The following is a 15,432-nucleotide window of genomic DNA, read 5'->3' as shown; positions in this document are numbered from 1 at the left end:
GAAGAACGTGAAGAGCAAGATCCATTCACTTCCTCCCCGATTATAGTCACAGTTGAGGTGTACACATGTCAGGTACTCAGCACACTTCACTGTAAGCCCCGAAGTTTCATCCTGTGTAAAATGGACATAATAAAAGAACCTATCTGCAACTGTGGGTAAGATTAAATGATCAAATGCACATGAAGACGATACTCATAGCAGACATTCAACAATCGTCATTATTATTATTACTGTCCTCTGTAAAATGGGCACACCACCGACCTACGATGTAGAATTACTGTAAGCTCAGAACCGTGTCTAGCATGGTGTAAAGCGCTATACAAGCGATCCATGCGATCATTATCGTCATCATCATCCCACCAGGCCGCCCGCAGGCCATCTGAAAGAGGTATTCATCGAATCTCATGCTTTTTTGCAAATCCCTTTCGTAGGCCTGGCCGGGCGGCCCCAGGATACTCGCTAGGCCCCCGCGCATTCAGAGAGGAGGCTGTGGGGACTCCGGCCCGTGTGGACCACGGGCTCCGGTCGCCCCGCCCACGGGCCTGGACCGCCTGCCGTCTCCATGGAAACCCGCCAGCCGCAGGGGGGCGTGACGCCGCCGAGAGGGATGGGGGCCCTCGCCTATCGGGTCACAGTCATCTCGGCCCGGGGCGCAAACGGGGCCTCTGACGGGTGCGTCCTTGCGGAAAGGCGGGAACACGGCGGCGAACCACGGGGGTTGTACCGTCCCCGCCAATCAAGGGCCGCGCTGGCTGTGATGGACAGGCCTAGCGGGAAGAGGCCGCGAGTGCGGGCCGCCACCCAACCGACCGGCCGCAAGGCCGAGAGAGGACCAATGAGGAGGCGGCGGGGGTGGGACCAAAAGGCCGGTTGCTCCGGAAGTGGAGGGAGGGGGTGAAAATGGCGCCCAGCTCGAAATCGGAGCGGAACAGCGGGGCCGGGAGCGGCGGCGGCGGCCCCGGGGGCGCTGGGGGGAAGCGGGCAGCGGGGCGCCGGCGGGAGCACGTCCTCAAGCAGCTGGAGCGGGTCAAGGTGAGGCCTGGAGCCTGGGAGGGGCGCGCCGCAGGGTGGGGAGAAGGGACGAGGGAGGCGGAGGGAGGGAGGGCGTTCGCGGGGCGAGGGGTTGGGGGCGGAGCCCCGGGGGAGGGGGCTCGGGGGAAGGGGGCTGGGCGGGGCCCGGGGGAGAGGGTCGGGGGGAGGGGGCTGGGACGAGGTTTGGGATGGAGGGGGCTGGGGGCGGGGTCCGGAGGAGGGGGCTTGGATGCAAGGGCTGCGGGCCTGAGGAGGAGGGGGGCGATCCAGGGTCAGACTCCTTTTTCAAACCCCTGCTCCCGTGGCCCCTCCGTTCCGGAGCCTTCCCGCCCCCTTGGCGGAGCGTCTGCTCCCGGCTTTGGGCTTCCTCTGCCTAGTGTTCCTCTGTCCCGGCTCTGACCGCTCCGCAGCCGGGAGTTCCTGTACCTGGGTCTGCCTCCCCCATTGAATGGGAGGGACCTCCTTGGAGAAAGCCCGGTCTTCCCCCTCGGACTGGGAGCGCCCCGAGCAGGGCCCTGAGGTCTCCATCGGACTGTAAGCTCACAGTGCACCAGCATATCTCCCCCCGGTCGGTTTGGGAGCTCTGCTGTCAGGTCAGCGGCAGCCTGGCCAGAACTGTATCCCCGTGGATGGGGAGAGCGCCTTCTCCATTAGGCTGGGAACTCTGTGAGGGCAGCGCCGTGTCTCCTTCTGAGAGGTCCTGGGGCAGGGACAGTCTCCGCCTTCAGCCTGGTTGTTCCCTGGGTTGGGCTGTGGCTCCACCCTTAGCTTGGAGGCTCCCTGGACCGGGATTGTGTCTCCCTTGTCAGCCTGGGCCTCTCCGGTAGGGCTGTTCCATCAGACTAGGTTCTTGAGGAGTGGGCTGTCTCCCCCATCTGCTAGGGAGCTCCCCAAATAGATCTCTTTCTCATTGCACTGTGCTCTGTACAACTCTTGGTTTAAGGCAAGGATCTCACTCAGACTGGCCTGTACAACTCAGGGTGCGCTGATCCCCTACTACCCAGCTTGTGCCTGCCTGCCCCCCCTCCCAATTCCTCCTCCACACACACTACAAATCGTTCCTTTAAGTTTTTGGGATGAGGGATTCAGTTAGAAGGTGGCCAGGTTAATTGAGAAGGGGGAAGTGGGCAGGAATTGGAAGGTCACTGGTCAGCCCCACCCTTCTGCCTCAGAGGGTCCCCAGCTGAGGCCAGCGCTGTCCCAAAGGTCCTGAGCACCCTGTGTGTAGGGTCATAGGTGAGGGACAGGTGAGTGCAGTTGGTCAAGCCTCCTTAGTGGTCGAGGACACCTGCAACTCAGTGCATCCTGAAGCAGCCTTCAGGAAGGCAGCCAATGGCCCATTGTGACCCATGGGTGACTGGGGAACCTTCCCCAGGGAGGTAATGCCAGTGCTGGCCCTTAGAACCTGGGTGCTTGGGGGAAGAGGGGCTCTGAGGCTGAAGAGATGTGAGGTTGGGAGGGTGGCATGGGTCCCTGGTGGAAGGGAGGCTCAAGTGAGGCCCAGGTGATCCATCTTCTCCGGCTATTCCCACCTTCCAGAGCTTGGACCACTCTTGACCGTCATGGTTGTCAGAAAGTGGGCTGTGTGTCTGGGCAGACCCTGGGGGTGCTACTCTGCTTTAGCTGAGGGGACTGGGGAGGTGACAGTGCCTCAAGAGCCAGGGCTGCCCCTTCCCCAGATCAGTGGGCAGCTCTCCCCTCGCCTCTTCCGGAAGCTGCCGCCCAGGGTCTGCGTCTCCCTCAAGAACATTGTGGACGAGGACTTTCTCTACGCAGGGTGAGGCTGCGGGGCTGGGGCAGGGGCTGGCGGGCGGTGGGGGCGCGACAGGCTGGTCCTGACCTGGCCATTCCACCCCCTCCCCTCACAGACACATCTTCCTGGGCTTTTCCAAGTGCGGTCGGTACGTTCTTTCGTACACCAGCAGCAGTGGGGATGACGACTTCTCCTTCTACATCTACCATCTGTATTGGTGGGAGTTCAACGTGCACAGCAAACTCAAGCTGGTAGGGCTGGGCCCAGGGCTGGGCTGTCCCTTCATGCAGGTGACCCGCAGGTCCCATCACTCCCCGAGCCTCTGCTTCCTTGTCCATAGAGTGGGGAAACTACTCCGTGTGTTAGGTCAAACCTGATGTGAAATTGCTGTTTTCATAGTTGAAAGCGGGTAAACAGCAGCACTTTCGTGTGGCTCAACTCAGTGTATATAGCCTGTAAGAAGGAAACGGCAGGCTCAGGCCAGGTGGGACCCGTTAGGTTTGCTAGCTCTTTCACTTCACCCCGACTTTGACACCTTGACCTACCCCTCCCCCCACTCCAGGAGGTGAGTGCTGTTACTTCAGTTTCTACATGTGCTCAAAGAGGTGAACAGGTTTCAGGGTGAACGGCACTTGGAACTGCTGTGTCTGGCAGAGTCTGATTTCTTGGGGCAGGGCTCCCATCAGCTCCCCCCCGCCCCCCGCAGTGCTGGGCTGGCCTCCCTGATTCCCCTGCTTGTAAGGGGAGCCTGCCCAGCCTGTTCTTGGGAATGCAGAGGGGGGTGGTGTAGGGGCTGCTTTGGACTCCCTGGCTGGAGCCAGAAACACCCCTAGCCCCCCAAAAGGGTGTTCCTGCCAGCTCAGCCCCAGCTCCCATTCCAGCCCAGCGTCATGTGGCTTTGGGCCCCCTGCCACCCTCCACCCAACCCACTCAGACCCCATACCCTAAACTTGCTGCTCAGGTCCGGCAGGTGCGGCTCTTCCAAGATGAGGAGATCTACAGCGACCTGTACCTGACTGTGTGTGAGTGGCCCAGCGATGCCTCTAAGGTCATTGTCTTCGGCTTCAAGTAAGACTTGGGGACACGGAAGGCCTGGGGACCCGGGAGGGGCGGTGCATGGGCCAGGCTGCTGAAGGTGTGCTGGCCCCTAGCACCCGCTCAGCAAATGGGATGCTCATGAACATGATGATGATGAGTGACGAGAACCACCGGGACATCTACATCAGCACTGTGGCGGTGCCACCACCAGGCCGCTGCGCTGCCTGTCGCGAAGCCAGCCGGGCCCATCCAGGTGAGCGCCTGGGGGCCTTGGGGTGCAGGCTGGGGTGCAGGCTGCCTCCCTGCCCCGAGGCCACAAGGGAACCTGTGTGGCATGTGTTAACCGCAGGTGACCCGAGTGCGCAGTGCCTGCGGCACGGCTTCATGCTGCACACCAAGTACCAGGTGGTCTACCCCTTCCCCACCTTCCAGCCTGCCTTTCAGCTCAAGAAGGACCAGGTGGTGCTGCTCAACACCAGCTACTCTCTGGTGGCCTGTGCCGTCTCGGTCCACTCAGCAGGTAGGCCCCCCCCCCGGGTCTGATGATAGGCCCAGTACGTGCTGGGAGCCTCAGAGCTCCTGGTCCCCTGTCTCCGCCTAGCCTCCCTTCGGGGGTGATCCTGTTACGACCCCATGTAACAGATGAGGAGGACGAGGTATGGAGAGGTGACATCCCTTGTCCAAGATCACACAGCTGGAAAGCAGGACTGCTGAATCCAGAGCTAGCTGTGTTCTACCCCAGCACTGTCCACTAGAACTTTCTGCAGGGCTGGGATGGTCTATATTTGCTGTGTCTGCTATAGCTGCCCCCATTAGCCACTTGAAAGCGGCTTGTGTGACCAAGGAACTGAGTTTTTAATTTCAGTTCTTTTTGGTTGAGTTTCAATAGCCACATGTGGCCACAGCTACCATGCTGGACAATACAGTGTTCTTTTCAAAAATTTAAAATTTCAAGGAGTGAGTGGTCAGTGGACATGTGGCTGTCGTGCATCTTTGGAAATAGGAAATATGCCAGTGAAGATCACAGGGTGATGTCCCTTGACGGAGTGCTCAGCATTAAGAAGCTGATAATGCTACCGGCTGGTGGTGATGTGGGGCCCCGGGCCTCCCCTGTACTCTCAGGGCCACACGGCAACAGTGTGACTGCAGCCCCGCTGTCCTGCGCCTGGGAGTGTCCGAGGCTCTGGGGGCTGCCTACTGTCTATTCTTGGGGATCGGGGAGGTAGGACAAGGCGGGTATTCTCTTGGATCAGCAGTCCCAGTGGGCACCCCAGCATGCATGTCCATGGAGCATGCCTTCAAGACATGCTCGAATGCAAAAGAAACGAAAGGAGATCTATGGCCAGATAATGATACCACTTATGTATAAATTAAAAATATATTCCCGTTTTGCAAGAGCCCAGTCAAATACAAAGATATCCACCAACTACAATAAAATGGTTGCCTCTGGGAGAAGAAGGGGAGTGGACATGAAAAGAGAATTAAATGTGTATATAACTAAGATCACAAATCAGCAAGGCCAGAATGCCTTGTGCCTAGGCCCATCCAGGGCCACCTGGGCCACTGTACACAAGGCCCTGCCCCTCATCAAGCTGCAAGCCCCCAAACAAGCCAGGCCTAGTCAAGGCCCATACCCCATGTACCTGTGGCTGTGGGTCCCTGTAGGAAGGGTCGTGTGGGACAGGACTCAGCTGCGTGCAGTCGGGGCTGATGGGGGCACTGTCACCTGTACCTAACACTCACCTCACCGTAGGGGTATTGTCCTGCAGTGTGGCCTTGGCCAAGTTTCTCTCTGAGTCTTTGTTCTTAGTCTCCGGACACAGCTCCTACCCTCCCAGCGTTGATGGTGGGGGGCCCCACGGACATGGTGAAGGGAGAGCCCTGGGCCCAGCTCCCGGTGCTTTTCAGTGAACTTGTCGGGGTCGTCCATGCTGAGCCCACATTCCCCAGAGGGGGAACTGGTCCCTAGTCAGGCAGACACAGACGGAGGCCTGGGATTTGCCTGCTGTGTGCCCAAGCCAGCTTGGTTTCCGATGGGGAGGATGGATGGCTGTGTAGTAAACTCAGACTTCAGTGATTTTTACCTTTTGTCACTATAGACTGTCAGCTTCCCAAGGGCAAGGATTTTTGTGTCTTGTTCACTTGTGTCCTCAGCGTGTGGCATTTGGTAGATGCTCCAAATTGAAGCCTGAATGTGGTATTGATGCGCATGCGTGTGTATAGGCCTTTTCCCCTTCTGAATGTTTCAGACTGATCTTTGAACATAGGTTAAGTCCTCTAGAAGGGTCTCTTCAAGGTGGATCTCTAAGAATCACCCTCCGGGGCGGTAGAGAGGTTGGCAGTGTCCCAAACTTGAACTCGCCTGTTGACCACCCCCCACCTCCCTCCCCTCTCTTCGTTCTAGGCGAGAGCAGCTTCTGCCAAATCCTGTATGACCACACCACCTCCCCACCGGCCCCTCCCAGCCCCCCTGGGCCCCAGAGCCCCGAGGTGCCCCCCGCCCTCCCCAGCCCCTGCCCTGAAGCAGCTCCCATCCGGCCCCCCGGGGCCCCCGAGCCATCGCCTGCCATCGCCAAAGCCAAGGAGTTTGTGGCTGACATCTTCCGCAGGGCCAGAGAGGCCAAGGGAGGGACCTTGGAGGAAGCCCGGCCACCCCCATGCCCGGGGCCCTCAGGCAGCCGCTGCCGCCTGCCCTCCGAGCCCCTGGCCCCAGGCGGGGAAGTGGTACCCCGAGATAGCCCCCCCGCGGCAGAGGCACCAGCTCCAGAGCCTGGCTACGTCAACTACACCAAGCTGTATTATGTGCTGGGGTCCAGCGAAGGGACAGAACCGGAGGACGGTGAGCGGGCAGGGCCCGAGGTGTGGGAGGCCAGCCAGAGGGGCCATCAGCCCCACCCCACCCCTACCCCCACCTCCTGTTCCCTCAGAGTTCGAGGATGACAAGATCTCCTTGCCCTTTGTGGTGACCGATCTCCGTGGCCGCAACCTGCGGCCCATGCGGGAGCGGGCTGCCGTCCAGGTTGGTGCCAGTCGGGGGGCAGCCCCTGGGGAGCCTGCCGGCGTGGCAGGTGATGCAGCCCCCCACCCCCACTCCCAGGGTCAGTACCTGACGGTGGAGCAGCTCACACTGGACTTTGAGTACGTCATCAATGAGGTCATCCGCCATGACGCCACCTGGGCCCACCAGTTTTGTTCCTTCAGTGACTATGACATTGTCATCCTAGAGGTGGGCCCTGGGAGGGGACAGGGTGGGCCTAGGGCCCCTCTCTTCTGGGTGTCACTCAATAGCTGTCGCTGCCATCCCCACCTGCCCACTCCAGGTCTGCCCGGAAACCAATCAAGTCCTCATCAACATTGGCCTGCTGCTCCTGGCATTCCCGTCCCCAACTGAGGAGGGCCAGCTCCGGTGAGCGAGCAGGGATGCCCCTCACTTGCCAGCAGGCAGCCACACTCACATACTTAAGTGGGGGTGGGCAAGTGGGGATGTGAGACGACCTCCCCTGCCCCCAGAACCTGGATTGGGCACTCCATTCCTGCTCCAAAGACAGAAATCCCCGAGTCGCCTGGGTCCCAGCTGCAGGACCCATTGGTCCCATCCCTTTCTCCTTTCCCCCCACCCTGCTGCAGACCAAAGACCTATCATACCAGCCTCAAGGTGGCATGGGACCTCAACACAGGCATCTTCGAGACAGTCAGTGTAGGCGACCTCACCGAGGTCAAGGGGCAGACCAGGTGAGGTGGGGCTGGGGCGGGGGCCGAGGGCCAGGGACTGGGGAGGGTGGCCTGGGTGATGAGAGCCCTCACCCCCTTGCCCTCAGCGGCAGTGTCTGGAGCTCATACCGCAAGAGCTGCGTCGACATGGTCATGAAGTGGCTGGTGCCTGAGAGCAGCGGCCGCTATGTCAATAGGATGACCAACGAGGCGCTGCACAAAGGTAGGCTCCATGACCCGTTGACGGTCAGGACTGAGGCCCTTGTCTGGTGCCATGCCAGGCCTAGAGCAGGTGCGATTCATATGTTCCTGAATGGAGTCCACTGGCCATGCTAGTGGATACCACGTAACTGGGGTGAAGGAAGGGCTGGCTCAGAGGGGACCTGGCAGGTGTGGCACCTGGGGACCCCCAGCCAGTCCATTCATTTGCTCTGTAGATGTCTACTGGGTGGCTGCAGGTGGGAGGCCCACAGGGTAACTCAGGGTCACTGCCTTCTGGAACCTGGGGCCCAAGCCCAGGCAGGGAAAGAGGCACCCCTGCCCCCACCAGCCTGGGCCTACAGACTCCGAGGCTCACCCCTGACCCTTCCCTGCAGGGTGCTCACTGAAGGTTCTGGCGGACAGTGAGCGATACACATGGATTGTGCTGTGAGGGCCCGGCCGCTCTGGACACTGACTCCAACTACCTCCGCGGCCTGGGAGCTGGCCGCCTCCCTGGCAGCCTCTCCCCGGCTGGCCGGCCCACCGATGCCCGACTGACGAGCGGCACTCGTGTTAGGCTGCGGGGAAGGGGGCTGGGCGGGGCAGCCCCTCGTGGCCCGAGAGTCTGGACGCTTTTTATTTATGCCTATTTAAGTTGGGAAGGGGCAGAGGGAGGGAGCCCCCTGCCCCACCAGCCTCAAGCGCCCATCTTCACCCTGCGCTGGGCACAGGCCCTCGTTCTCTGCGCCTCTGCCCCCTTTCCTTGGCTACAGCTGTGGACATTACTCCCCCTCCTCCTCAGGGAGGCCAGTTGGACCTCCTTGTCCTGTCCTGCCCTGCCCGCCCCAGCCTCCCCCCCCCTCACCCGACACTGAGGTGGCCAGCCTCGTGGCCATCCCCTCCCCCTGCCCGTCCTTCCTCTTCATGTAATAAATGTTTTATTTCTGAACCTCCCTCAATTCCCTTTCCTGCCGCTCGGGGCCCAGCTGGAGCCCCCAGCCCCAAGGCCCCTCGAGTCAGCAGCAGCCACATATCACAGCGGAATTTATTGTGTTTTAAGAAAGACTACAAAAAGGTAGAAAACAGCTCGGCACACTAGACTACCACACGCGTGGACACTTTCACGGCCAGGAGGGGGGGGCCCCGAGGGAGTGGGGAGGGGAAGTGGGGGGGGGCCACCCCAAAAGCTGTAGCACGCGGAGCACACAAAATAGTGATTTTTATACAATAGGTCAGATTTTTTTTTTCTTTTTTCTTTCTTTTTTTTTTTTTGCTGTTTGCCATAAACATCTATCTCACAGGTTGAAGACACTGAGAAAACCGGAACAGATAAGGCCATGATGGTTGGAAAAAAACCAACAAGTTACCAACTCCGCTCAGGCGGCTCACAAATCGCACAATAGTCATGTGGGGGGCGGGTCGCACTGCACGGAGGAGGAGCACAGTCTCCCGGGAGAGAAGGAGCACAGAGGTTCCATTACAAACCAGAGGCGGGTGACCTGGGACACTGGGGTCTTGGATCTGAGGGAGCCGAGCCCCCAGCCTGGGCCAGAACAGGCGGGCACTTCTGGGCCCCACTGCCGGCAGCAGGCCCCTAGGGGCTCCCAGGTCCAGCCCAGCCTGCTGCTCTTTGGAAGCTGGAGCAGTGCCCCTGCTGCCTCCCCCCAGGGGCAGTGCCCCCCTCGAGGGCTGCGGAGCAAGGGAGGGCCCAGCTCTGGAGAAGATGCGACACCCACGGCTTTAATTGCACTTATACCAAGGAGTGGGGAGCGGTGGGGTTGCTGGGGGAGGGGTCCCGGGGCTGCTGCTGACAGTGGGGGTCCCCAGGTGACGCCCACCTGTGCCCACCTGGGGCTCAGGGTTGGGCCCGGGACAGACTGTGCAAAGCCAGCGAGCTGAATAAGTTAACGGTTCCACAGGGGAGGGGGGCCTGCCTGCCTGCCCCCCGGGATGGCGGGAGGGAGGGTGGGGCTGGGGGAGGGAGATGCTGAGGCCTTCGGGGGGGCCAAGGAGCCTAGCTGGCTGTCCCACGGGGCACCTGGGCACGGCGGCGGGTTCCTTAAGGCACGTCTTTGTGTCAGTTTGCAGCTGCGGCTCCGCCCGGCCCTGTGATTGTGCCGGCCCCACTGGGGGCGGGGACCCCCTAGCCTTCCCTGTCTTGGAGGCCCCCTCCCGGCCCTGGCCGAGGCTGGAAAGGTGACGGCGAAGCCACAGAAGCTGTGAGGGACCCTGGAGTGGACGGGCGGCGGGGGTGGGGCGGGCGGGGCGGGGGAGGCCGCGGGGCTTAGCTGGAGGGCAGCGCTTGCACGAAGAGGCCACGCGCGTCTGTCCGTGCCAACTTGGCGGGCGGCTCCAGGGCGTCAGGGCCCAGCGCGGGCGACTCGCCGCCGGCCGCCAGCGAGATGTCCTGCGGCAGCTCATCCTCGCTCTCCTCCTCCTCTTCCTCCTCCTCGTCTGAGGCACACAGAGCGGGGCCCGGCTCAGCGGGGGGCGCCGCCTCCACCCCCCCACCCCACAGACATACACAGTCAGCCGCCCGGAGGCCTGGAGACACGCCCCGCCTACCTTTGTCCGGGTCTAGGGGGTTCAGCGAGGTGGTCAGGTTGGCGAACTGCAAGGAGGCAAGACAGGGAGTGAGGATCCCGCCGAGGGGCGCCCCGCCCGCGCCCTCCGAGCCCCGCCGCGCGCACCTCGCCCATGACCGCGATGGGGGTCTCGCCCTTGGCCTGGGCCACGCGGTGCTCGATCAGGTAGTACATGTACTCGTCGTAGAGCAGCCGGATGAGGTGGAAAGAACCAAAGCTGGCAGCGCTGCGCAGGGTCAGGTCCCGGATCACCATGGAGCTGTGGGCGGCGGCGGAGAGGAGGCCATGAGGCCCGGGGCGCCAGCAAGCCCAGCTACCCTGGCCCGCACTGGCTTCCCAAGCGCGGCCATCGTGAGAGCTAGGGGCTTCACCCTGCCCACTGCCGAAAGGGCCTCCGCCTTGGTGAAAGCGCTCCTGCGCCCCAAGGAAGCCGAGGACGGGGGTCTTCTCCGGCCCCACGTTCCGCGAGGAGGCGTGGCCTCCGTGATCCCGCGTTGGCCCGCCCCAGGGAGGAGCGCCCGAGCCCGCCCCGGAGAGGGGCCCGCCGCCCCAGGAGAGGAGGAGCCGCCCGAGGCCCCGCCCTTTCCCGCGCGGGCCGCCCGCAGAGCCAGAGCGCACCTGTAGAAGGACCACTTGAGGAGGAAGAGCTTGGCGGCCTTGGGGAAGCCGGCGCTGCCCTGGTAGGGCTTCAGCACCTGGCTCACGACGCCGTCCAGCCAGGCCGCCCACTGCTCCAGCGAGTTCTGCTGCTGCAGGGTCACCTTGAAGTCCTGCTCCAGCCGCTGCACCACGCGGTCCTCGCAGCGGCACACCCATGAGGCCTGCTCCTGGAGTACAGCGGGCAAGTGCCCGCGGCTCAGCCGCCGCCCCGGGCCGCCCCGCCCTCACCTGCGCCGTCCCGCGCTCACCTGCCCTGTCCGGCGCTCACCTGCACGTTGGCGAAGTCCACGCGGTTGAGGTCGCTCAGCATCTGGTTGATCTGCGCGGTGTTCTGCAGCACGGCCCGAGCCGCCTGCGCCAAGTGGTTGAGCGACGTGTAGCGTCGCAGCGTCTGCGCGAAGGCGCCGGCCGCTGCCACCTGCGGGGCGGGGGTGGGGGTGTGCGCGTGTGCTTGCGGCTGGCGCTGGTGCAGAACCCACCCCCCACCCCCTCAGCCCTGCTCCACCCGCTGCAGCTGCAACTTCTAGGAGCCTTTCTTTCTCCTAAAAGAGAAGGTTGTACCTCATTGCTTTGGTTGACAGATCAAGGGGTCGGGATTTTCAAACTTCGGGTGGACACCCAAAGTATGGGACAAAAAAAAAAATTCGCGTAATGTGTCTGACCTGCATTTTTATTAAGGATTAGGACACAACAGAAACCCTGAGAGAGGGATCCCTGGGTGGCGCAGCGGTTTGGCGCCTGCCTTTGGCCCAGGGCGCGATTCTGGAGACCCCGGATCGAATCCCACTTCGGGCTCCCGGTGCATGGAGCCTGCTTCTCCCTCTGCCTATGTCTCTGCCTCTCTCTCTCTCTGTGTGTGACTATCATAAATAAATTTTTAAAAAAAGTTTTTAAGAAACCCTGAGAGGGCACCGCCTAGAAAGGGCAGTGCTTGCACTGTTATTCCCTTGAACATCAGGTTGGCCGGGGGTGGGGGTGGGGGGTGTCCCATCTCAGTCGTTGCTGTGCTCACACATTGAGAACCGCGCTGCCACACAGTAGGTGCTCAATAAATACATGCTGAATAAATGAATGAATGCATTTATTTATTCATTGGATCGAGCTTCTACTCCTTCCACCTCTCCACGGCACCCAGGGGTGATGCCTCAGATGCCCAGTTCTATGTAACTGTCTCATTTTAAGGACGACACCCCCCCCATCTTCCTTTTATTATTTTGCTCAAGAGCAAGCACATCACATCTAACTTCTCACATCAGAGTAGTTAGTGAATGTGCAGCATTGATGAAGAGTGCCATTATTCTGTTCCCCCATAGATTAGATGCTGTTTTTTTTTTTCCTATTGAAGCTGTCTGAAGAGAACTACTTCAAGTTGCATTTGGTTTTTATTTTTTCAAGATACTGTGTTGTGTACAAAAGACCACAAAGGGGTTGAGTTTCAGAAGTGGGTACCTGAGGAAACTGGTTTGTCAAAACAATACCCAAAGCTCACTCTGAGGAACAGGCAGGACAAATGCTATGGCCTCTATGGGGGACCATGGCCTCCAGCCCCCAGTTCCACAGGCAGGAGCTGGGCTGTGCACCCAGGCTGGCCAATCAGGCCCTCCCTGTAAGCTGGTGCCCAGCCCCCCATCTCCCCTCACCTTCACACGCAGCATCTCCTCAGGGATGTTCACCATGGCATGGGTGAGCCAGCTCTCCAGGCTCTTGGCAAAGTTCCGGATCGCTTGGGTCAAGGCACCTGCGAGGGGGGCAGCAAGGAGGGGCTGAGCAGGACGGTGGTGGGGTGGTGGGGTGGTCGTCAGTGGTGGGGTGGCTGCTGTGTACTCACTGGGGATGGGCCGCAGTACGTCAGGGATGAGGATCTCCACCAGGCCCTGGTACAGCACGTTGTCACAGTGCTTGGTCCACTGCAGCACTGGCTCAAACTTGGAGAGGAGCACCAGGCTGGCCTTGGGCAGCCGCTTCTCAGCCTCATCATGCCTGTGGGCACCCGCCCCACCCCCCAGGTCAGATGGGGGAGGTCTTACACACAGGCCCCTGCCCACTGCAGGGAGGAAATGGCTTAGTGGGGCTGGCTGTCCCCCATGCAGATACACAAGCATGCTTGGGAGTGGGCGTCAGGAGGCTGTGGGGACCCCACCAACTGCAGGTTGCAGGCAAATGCACCCGCGGCCAAGGTCTGGCTGCCCTGGCCCTGGGTGCTGACTCTGCGGTGCCCCCCTCCTACTCTCCTCCCCACTCCCACTGAGGGACTCACACGGCCAGCGGAGGCGCCTCGTTGGGCTGGCTGAGGTTGTACCTCCAGAAGGTTTTCCACAGCGTCTCCACCAGTGTGAACTGCAGGTTCACCATGACATCGACAATGGCCTGTTGGGGAGGCTGGGTGCTCAGGGATGTGCGGCGGGGTTGGTAGGGGACCGGGCGGGCAGCACGCCCTCCCCTCGCCCCTGCCTGCCTGCCCAGCTGCCCCTACCTCACAGTGTTCCCGGTACAGGACCTGGAAGGCCTTGATGTCCCCAGGCCCGACGCCCTCGGGGAGCACTTTGCCCTGGAGGTCAAGCTCTGAAAAGTCAGGGAGACTCCGCGAGGCATCTGGAGGCAGGAGAGGACACCATGAGGGCTTTTACCCTCCACCTGCCTGTCCCCTCAAGCCCCTCCCTAGGGTCTTATCAAGGTGTCCTCAACTTTCCTCGCAAGCGGGGGTCTCCTGTGGGCAGTGGGTCATGGGGAGGTTCAGGGAAGGCAGATGAACCCCGGCCCAGCCCCCGCCCCATGGGCCAGGGTGCTCTCACCCAGGAACTGCTGGTACTGCTGGACCTGGGCGCTGATGTCGGACAGCCCGGTGGCCTGCTGTGGCCCCACGGCCACACCGTTGGTCATGCCCTCCATCTTCTGGATAGGCTTGAGTCTGGGGAAGGAGCAGGTGGGGCGCTAAGACAGGCCAGCACGCCCTCCCCCACCCACCGGCACAGGCAAGAGCCGGCCCCTCCTCCTACCTCTGCTTCTGCGAGAAGGGCTGGCCCCGCATAGCCATGTGCTGCTGGTCCTCCATCAGTCGCAGCAGGGGTGAGCTGGCCTTGATGCGCAGGCCATAGTAGTGGTACTTGGAGTTGCCCCTGGGAGGGAGGCAGAGGCTGAGAGCTCGGCTGGGGGGCCTCCAGTCGTCCACCAGGACCTTCATACCACACCTGCCTCCCCTGCTCAGGGGCCACACAGCTTGGGGGCAAGACCCATGTTCCACAGAGCCAGGGGTGCTGTGCTGGGGAAAGTACAGGGGCTGTGGGTGCCAAGAGAGGTCCCCTTGTACCAACTGAGTTCCAAGAAGACAGGGCCAGCCGTCTGGGGCACTCCTCAGCCTCCGATGCCAGCATGGGGCAGGAGCTCAACAGTACTTGTTGACTACTAGTTATGACAATCTGCCAGGCACTGTTCTGAGCACTTAGCATATACAAATCCACGTGTCCCTTAGCTCTATCCTATGAAGGGTGCTTCTGGCATCCTCCAGGGACAGATGAGGAAACTGCGGCACAGAGACGTGGTACTTTGCCCATGGGTTATGCGTAAGTGAATGAGGTGACACCTAAGCTGAGACCTGGACTCGAGAGATGAGCAGGGCTCACCCCAGGGAGGTGTGAGGGTTGCGAAGGATTAGAATGGAAGGGTGGGCTCAGGGGAGGGCCCCTTGTTCCTTCCTACATAAATTCAGACTTGAAGGCCCTGATTAAGCACCAACTGTGGGCGCTACCACACCCTCAAGGTAAGTGCATTTCAGCACTGGAGGCCAGATCAGAAAGAAAAGAATAACCACAAAAGGCATGTGGGGCAGTGCTCCATAGTAAGGAGGGAGAGCAAGCAGGGAAGGGGGGGTGGGGAGTGTCAGGGAAGAGGGAGGTGGGAAGGCTTCAGTTTCAGTTAAGGAGGCCAGGAGGGCATTTAAGTAAGGAGATGGAGAAAAGCACATGAAGGTGGAGTCACAGCTCATGCAAAGGTCCTGTGGTGAGAGCGTGGGGATGTCAGAGGAAAGGGCCAGTGGAGCTAGAGCAGAATGAGTAAGGGCATAAGAGGGGTAGCTGCAGCCCTGGAGAACTTGGGGTGGGGGCGAGGGTGGGCCTTGCAGCTGTCAAGGGTGGGTGGCCCACCTGGTGCCAAGACGTCGGGTACGCAGGCCCATGAAGACAGAGCGGATGAGCTTGCCAAAGGAAGCGGCGTTGACGGGCTCCAGCTTCTGCTCCTGGCAGTGCAGCAGGTAGTGGCAGTAGAGGGTGCTCCGCGGCAGGCTCACACCCTCCGCTGTCTCATAGTTGTCTAGGAGCCACTGAACCTGGGGCCAGACCAGGGACAAAAGAGCACTAAGAATCACCTTAGTTTCTCGAGTACTGGTTGGTCAATGCTCTCTGTACCTATTTCCAATTGCGATCCTGAGAACCACACTGTAGGGCCCATCATATCATA

The 15,432-nt window shown here is 60.9% G+C and overlaps 2 protein-coding genes across 4 annotated transcripts in view; one reads left to right on the top strand and one right to left on the bottom strand.

Moving 5' to 3' along the window:
* The first annotated feature begins 900 nt into the window (after positions 1-900).
* On the top strand, positions 901-8,673 carry DCAF15 (DDB1 and CUL4 associated factor 15). Its single transcript, XM_055344809.1, has 13 exons — positions 901-1,032; positions 2,712-2,809; positions 2,901-3,036; positions 3,747-3,853; positions 3,937-4,076; positions 4,173-4,343; positions 6,228-6,662; positions 6,751-6,842; positions 6,921-7,049; positions 7,144-7,229; positions 7,451-7,555; positions 7,642-7,757; positions 8,131-8,673. The coding sequence occupies exons 1-13, from the start codon at positions 901-903 to the stop codon at positions 8,184-8,186; spliced, it is 1,803 nt and encodes a 600-aa protein (XP_055200784.1). The 3' UTR covers positions 8,187-8,673.
* Positions 8,674-9,409: 736 nt separating this feature from the next.
* Positions 9,410-15,432, bottom strand: part of RFX1 (regulatory factor X1) — a 29,779-nt gene continuing 23,756 nt past the window's right edge. For all 3 annotated transcript variants that reach the window (XM_055344662.1, XM_055344661.1, XM_055344663.1), the window contains exons 10-21: positions 15,120-15,301; positions 13,977-14,096; positions 13,773-13,888; positions 13,454-13,572; positions 13,238-13,347; positions 12,809-12,960; positions 12,621-12,718; positions 11,249-11,398; positions 10,939-11,147; positions 10,426-10,579; positions 10,301-10,346; positions 9,410-10,189 (exon numbers count right to left, since the gene is read on the bottom strand). In XM_055344662.1, coding sequence (XP_055200637.1) covers positions 10,020-10,189; positions 10,301-10,346; positions 10,426-10,579; positions 10,939-11,147; positions 11,249-11,398; positions 12,621-12,718; positions 12,809-12,960; positions 13,238-13,347; positions 13,454-13,572; positions 13,773-13,888; positions 13,977-14,096; positions 15,120-15,301 — 1,626 coding nt within the window. In that variant the 3' untranslated portion in view covers positions 9,410-10,019. The remainder of the gene's footprint in view (positions 10,190-10,300; positions 10,347-10,425; positions 10,580-10,938; positions 11,148-11,248; positions 11,399-12,620; positions 12,719-12,808; positions 12,961-13,237; positions 13,348-13,453; positions 13,573-13,772; positions 13,889-13,976; positions 14,097-15,119; positions 15,302-15,432) is intronic.

Source organism: Nyctereutes procyonoides, unplaced genomic scaffold (genome assembly GCF_905146905.1).
Source record: "Nyctereutes procyonoides isolate TBG_1078 unplaced genomic scaffold, NYPRO_anot_genome, whole genome shotgun sequence".
Classification (NCBI taxonomy): Eukaryota; Metazoa; Chordata; class Mammalia; order Carnivora; family Canidae; genus Nyctereutes; species Nyctereutes procyonoides.
The sequence above is the reverse complement of the archived record's forward strand: the minus strand, read 5'-3'. Positions and strand labels throughout refer to the sequence as shown.

Excerpts from the sequence above, each read along its gene's own strand:
- DCAF15 (XM_055344809.1), top strand. The coding sequence starts at position 901 with ATGGCGCCCAGCTCGAAATCGGAGCGGAACAGCGGGGCCGGGAGCGGC. Across the intron at positions 2,810-2,900 it reads GAGGACTTTCTCTACGCAGG|ACACATCTTCCTGGGCTTTT; the intron begins GTGAGGCTGCGG and ends CTCCCCTCACAG. Across the intron at positions 6,843-6,920 it reads GGGAGCGGGCTGCCGTCCAG|GGTCAGTACCTGACGGTGGA; the intron begins GTTGGTGCCAGT and ends CCCCACTCCCAG.